Genomic DNA, 6,316 nt, shown 5'->3' with positions numbered 1-6,316 from the left:
TATTATTATATATATATATATATATATATATATATATATATGTATATTGTAAATTTGTAAATTTAAATTCATTATGGCTTAAAATAGACGCATCTTTTTAAATTTGAAGCATGACAGTGAAATGAATATATATGGTGAAGAAAGCTTCGTTCAATCCTTTCAATTTTTGTTGTCACCAATGTTACCGGTGAGATGTGTTTGCACCAAAAAAGAAGTTAGACCTTTTCCGTTGACCGGTACCGATTGATGATGTTATAGTTTTGGTTCTCTTCAATTTTTGAGCAATCTTCGATATCACAGATAAGTATAGTACAATGACAGCAGTGAGACCATATCAGTTTTGAGTTTTGAAGCTTTGCGTCGCGATAGTCATTGGTAATGGTAAACAGTCCACTTTTTGTCGCAAGTCATTTATCCATCCGATAGAATAAGTGCTTAATTATTGCTGGAAGTTTGAAGAAGACGACACATTTTATAGCCTTATAAGTTATCCATTTGATGAGTTGTTCATCTGTTCAACTATTTTCAAATACCGAAATACTGTGTAATATGGCTGATGTTGAGTTTTTCCGTACTTTCCCGGGCAATTTTAAAAAGACCAGCTTTGAGTTACTCTCGATTGGTTGACTGTCAACTTCAGATGACTAGTTAGTAAGGTTATCATTGGAACACTTCTCATCACTGTATATTGCTGACTAATATTGTGAATTGTCTACGCTTCTTCCACTCCTTTTAAGCTCAAATAAAAAAAGATCACACAACTTTGTTTTCTTTGATAAAATAGATGATAAATTATTATCACCGAAAAATTATCACGAAAAAAATTATTGTCATCGATTTATTATGAGCGAAAAACGAGCACTGAAATGACATATAATAAAACAAAAAAGATTTTTTTTTTTTAGAATTTATTTCAATATGAAAGAGTTCAAAAAAGAAAGAAACCAAGATTACTTTTAATCTGACCTAATAATATTAGAATAGGAAAATTGGAAATTTTTTCAGGTTAATCAAACTTTTCATGCAAGAGATCTTTTCGGTGGTCATAAATATTCCGTTGTATTAAATAAAACTGAAGGTTTGTTTCTTTTTCGTGAAGTCTTTTTTTTTTCATTGCTAAGTGTTAATTACTAAGAACTTTTTAGTCTTTTTTCTGTACCACTTTGTTGTTTATTTTATAACAAGCAGAATTTGTTACCATTATTTTTTTGAAATTTTTTAAAGTTTTATTTCAGATAGTCCGTTCTTGTTATATATGGAAAATGCTGCGCAACATGCAAGTGCATTGTTTAGTGATGCGACAAGTGAACAGTTACTTCATGCTGGCTCAACACTAATTGCTGATGCTCTTTTACGTCTTTCCATAAAAATCACGACAGATGTAGTGATACCATCCCTTACACCAGGGTACTTTATTTTTCAATATGATCGAATGCCGTGGGATATGGAAGTAAGTTTTCATGTATTTGACAAATTGATCCAGCAAAGTTAGATAATTAGATAAATTTTTTCGATAGCCGAAAAAAATTTAGACAAATAATCAAATTGCTTTTAAACAAGTAATCTAATTGCTTTGTAATTAACTAATTGATTTGTTAGATAAATAAATAAGGTTCTTAGCATCATACTATAGTTATGATGATTATTTAATTACGAGTTTAGACGTTTGGTTTATTCTTTCACCTAATTATTTATGAATTTCGTAATCATATTGTTTGTTTGTTTGTTTGTTTTTTCTTCTGAGGCATTAATTAAATGGTTGATCAATTTGATGTGGCAAAAGAAGTTTAGCTATTAATGAATTCATTGTAGGGTATGCGCTTCAATGAACCATTCGGCAATAAACCAAAACTACTGCTCAAGCAGATCAGCAAACATGGGCTTTTACCAGAGGTTTCAAGTGAATTACTTCCTGTTGAGATTCGAACACGAGCAGAACATTTGCATGGTTTTGATGATGAAATTTATTTTAAGTAATCTTTCAATTTCCTACACTTTTCTTTTTGATTTACTAAAAGTTTAAGATTAATGTTCTTTCACAAATGTAATTCAAATCAAGGGACTTACAGGAGACTTGAAACTTCGAGACTTGGCAAAGCTTTACTTTACATTCCAGTATGTGAGACGACAATGGATATTGGAAAAAGGTGAGTGATATTGTTGATTTTCTTCAATTAACTAGAAATTAACTAAAAAAAATTAACAATTAACTTGAAAAACCTGCCTATATTTTAAATTTTAATATTAAATCCTGGAAGTGAATTGTAAAATTCTGCAATTCTATCCTTTTTTTTTACAAAATGGACTCTTTTTAAGTAATAAATATTCAAATATAAGTCTAATTTTACATTTTAGAGTCTTTTATAATTATTAGTAGCTGATTAAGTTACTCAGCTTTAGCCGGTGTAATGTAATATTCTGGGTCGTAATATTCTGATTATGAAAAAAAATCGCTTATTGTGCTTGAAAATGCTCACATCATTAATAGCTTATTGTCAGGTCTTTTAATACTAAATTACTTATTCACTAGATAATTCAGTATTTGTGAATTTGGTTTTCATTTCGTTTAACTTTATATTTATTTTACGTTTCTTACAACGTTCGGGATTTAGATTCGGGATCGTAAAGTTTTCCTTTACATTGTAAAGTTTAGTGTTTAAAATATCCACGCGTTAATCATTAGTTACAGGAAGTTTGAAACACTGGATTTCTTCCATACTGTAAGATTTTCTGTTTAATTAATATATTACTTTCTAAGTTACTTATAATTCATTCATGAATCAATGATATTTGTTCCTTATTATTTTTGCACATTTTTAGTTTGGCACTTGCAATGCCGGAAGAGCCAGTTGTGATCGTCGCACGACAACAAACCAAAGGAAAGGGTAAGATATGTGATTTCTCTTATTGTTTGTTGTCGCAGACGAATAGTTGTGATAAAAATTTATTGATGGACGGAGAGTTTTCGTTTCTGAACGACTACTGAATAATTATTGAGGAATATTATATTACATTGTATTACTGAATTCTTGTATCCTTATAAAAAAATTTGTCGAAAATTTGATTTGGCTTGCCGTTTAAGTAGGAATTTGATGAGATACAGATGGTAACATTGTCATATACAGATGGTAACATTGATATGACAATGTTTACATCGAGGAGCACGGGAAACTTATCTTTCAGATTTTGAGACTTGATTCGCAAGACTGATTTCAACTGATCATATCTAATGATCCTAACTCTTTGTGTAATGGAGTTCTTTACAGCATTTAAAACATTTCAAGTAATTTGATCATAAGATTGAGAAATAAGAGTTGAGCATATAGTTTATAACTTAAGGATCAAAAATTATGTTTTCATTTGTTGTGTAATAAGCCATTTGTCTGGGAAATATTTCAATTCAAAAACACTTTTTATACAACAACAAATTTATATTATCTCGAATTTACATCGATTAATCCAAAATATTTCTATGATACAAAATATCTTATTTTGACATATTTTATAGCACATAAATATTTCAGCGTTTCTCGACAAGCTGAATATTTTCTCAGTTTACAGTGACATTATGATTCAACTATTTATCAGAATTTAGAGGAGAGAATAAAATTTCGAGCGAAACATTTTAATAAGAAATAAAATTTTTATCCTAGCAGCAGTGCCTTTAGTAATAATGATAATTAATAGTATTTCTATCATGGATGAGAGAATGGTAGATAAATGAACTCACTGGGTAAATTCTTTTTATTTTTAGTTTGAAATTTCAGCTATAACTTTGTTTATATGATATATCTATAAGTTATAATAATGTATTATTTTCAGGTCGATCAGGAAATCAATGGCTTAGTCCAGTTGGATGCGCAATGTTTACATTTAATTACATGTTATCATCCGGATCCTCTCTTAGTAATAATGTTGGCATTATTCAGCATATTTTCTGTGTTGCAATTGTCAGTGGCATTTGCTCACTTCGGAAAGAATTAGAGGTAATAAAGACTGATATATTTTAATTTTAGGAAATTCTTCTTTCTAATTTTGAAATTTTTCGTATTTATTTAATTTCCAACCTTTTATCGATTAATAGTGATGAACAGTAAGCTAAAAAAAAAACTCATCTCTTCCTTTATCTTTCAAATCTAAACCATCCATAATAGTACTTTCCACACTTACTCCTACTTTTTTTTTTCAACTTTACGATAACCATCCATGCTCATTGTTTAAATAAATAATTAGAAGACGAATTAGTGTTATTTGTTTAAGATTAATCAAAAATTTGTAGCTAAAACTTTCCCTATTATCCAAATAGTGTCTGATTTATATCACATTTAATAGCTTTTGATTGTAAGATGATAAACACTGATTAGTGGGATATTTTTGTGAAACCTATGGTATGTTATGCAGGTTAACAGATTCTAAAGGTTCAAAAGGAAAGTTTTTTTCTGTCTTTACTACTTTCCATCATTTGATATACTACATATAGGTTGGTTTGCTAAATCGAAGAATAGTATTGTTGCGTAGGAAGATCTAATTATCAGATTACCATATTTTATATCGATCTTATCATGTTAAGCATGATATGTTTATCTTTTTTTTAGAAATGAAAACATAATTTTTCATGATTCTTTATGAAATTATTTCTTACTATGCAACTAAAATAAAACCTTAAAAAACTCATCTCTTCCTTTATCTCTCAAATTTATCTCTTCCTTTATCTTTTAAACTCATCTCTTTCCTTATCTTTTAAACTCATCTTTTCCTTTATCTTTTTTTTTTTTTGCTTGATATTCTTTCATGCAGTTTAACATTACCGCATAACGATGACATATGAAATATATAATTTGATAAATGTTTTTTGCAAACAAATTTGCAAACAAGATTTTTACTTTTTGCAAGCAAAAATGTTTTGATGGAAAATTTTACCATAATATTTTGATTAATTTATATTTTTTTTGCATCCTATGTTTTTCCTTCGGATGATATAATTAAATATCGGGAGACAATTTTTTTTAATACATTTTTCTAATATTTCTTACATTTCATTGTAAACCATTGCAAAATTTAGGTGAAAAAAATCTAACTGTCAAATTACAATATAGCCGTTATTAGATCAAATATATTGCAGAATTTTCCGTTGAAAATTAAATGGCCAAATGATATTTACTATGGTCGAACATGTAAAGTGGGTGGTTTAATTGTGAATGCAACAACAATTAATGATAAAACCATTTGTACAATTGGTAAATGTTTAAATTGAATATATGGCTTTTTTTTCTTGTTTTATTTGAAACTATCAAGAATAAGCTTCATAATGATATAATAATGCTTAGTCTTACATATTATCGCATTGTGATAAAATGATAAGGTCGGATTTGTTGAAGGGATTTCATGCAATAATACCTGATATAATTCATTTTTCAAATTAATCGAACAATTGAAGTAAGAGTAAATAGGTAATAAATTCAACTTTATTACTTTCTTGAACAATAAGATCTGATTGATTGACACAACAATGCCTTTTTATAATCTTATTTTTATAATTACAGGTTCTGGATTGAATTTGTCGAACAGTAAACCGACTACCTGTATTAATGATCTTTTACCTGCCGATTTAAGGATACGGCAAGAGGATTACATTGCCAATACTCTGAACAAATTTCAATGTAAGTTGTTATTTTTTTTAACTGGAATTCAATTAAATATAATTTTTTAAGAGGAGAGAGAGATTTTCGAGTAATATGGAGGACTGAATATTAGCCTAGAAAGAAGGGTAAGAGAGGAGGAAAATATTGACAGAATAGGTATAATAAGCCTGCGAAATACGTAAAGGTATAGATTTTTCGGATGATTTTGCCTGCCATCTTCTTGGGATTATTTCTTGGCCATTTTTAATCATTGATTTAAACAATATGTAGATTAAGACGACGAACACCGTAAACTTGACCAAAACGATGCGCACTGTAAACTTTCCACTTCCACGAGTTTTAAAAATAATATCAAGTTATGTTATCCACTGTGTAGTTATGTTATCAGGAATTTCAATTGTACAGTTTTGCAGATTATGTCGATTTATATGAAAATGAGGGTGAGAATGCATTTTTCAAGCATTACTATCGATTTTGGCTGCACAGGTATACAGTACCAGTGAATGTTAGATTTCGTGACTTTAATTAAAATTTTTAATTTCAAGATTACTGAGACATTATGATGTATTCTGCAATGGGTAATACATTTTTTTTAGTGGTTATTACTAATAACGAATAAATAAATAGCAAATTTCTTCCTGAATGGAACTTTCAATATTTTGAAATTAAATTCA

General features: G+C 28.6%; 1 protein-coding gene across 1 annotated transcript in view; it reads left to right on the top strand.

The window, feature by feature from the left end:
- Positions 1 to 556: 556 nt before the first annotated feature.
- The window catches only part of LOAG_17932 (biotin protein ligase 1), a gene marked incomplete at its 5' end in the record, with an annotated part of 6,610 nt that continues 850 nt past the window's right edge, over positions 557 to 6,316 (top strand). Inside the window, 10 exons of the mRNA XM_020450600.1 lie at positions 557 to 622; positions 1,006 to 1,078; positions 1,236 to 1,450; positions 1,813 to 1,973; positions 2,070 to 2,147; positions 2,821 to 2,885; positions 3,823 to 3,986; positions 5,123 to 5,237; positions 5,544 to 5,660; positions 6,056 to 6,128. Coding sequence (XP_020305696.1) covers positions 557 to 622; positions 1,006 to 1,078; positions 1,236 to 1,450; positions 1,813 to 1,973; positions 2,070 to 2,147; positions 2,821 to 2,885; positions 3,823 to 3,986; positions 5,123 to 5,237; positions 5,544 to 5,660; positions 6,056 to 6,128 — 1,127 coding nt within the window. The remainder of the gene's footprint in view (positions 623 to 1,005; positions 1,079 to 1,235; positions 1,451 to 1,812; positions 1,974 to 2,069; positions 2,148 to 2,820; positions 2,886 to 3,822; positions 3,987 to 5,122; positions 5,238 to 5,543; positions 5,661 to 6,055; positions 6,129 to 6,316) is intronic.

This window comes from Loa loa (genome assembly GCF_000183805.2).
Source record: "Loa loa unplaced genomic scaffold supercont3.156, whole genome shotgun sequence".
In the NCBI taxonomy this organism is placed as follows: Eukaryota; Metazoa; Nematoda; class Chromadorea; order Rhabditida; family Onchocercidae; genus Loa; species Loa loa.
Note: the sequence above shows the minus strand (reverse complement) of the source record. Positions and strands in the feature narration are given on the sequence as shown.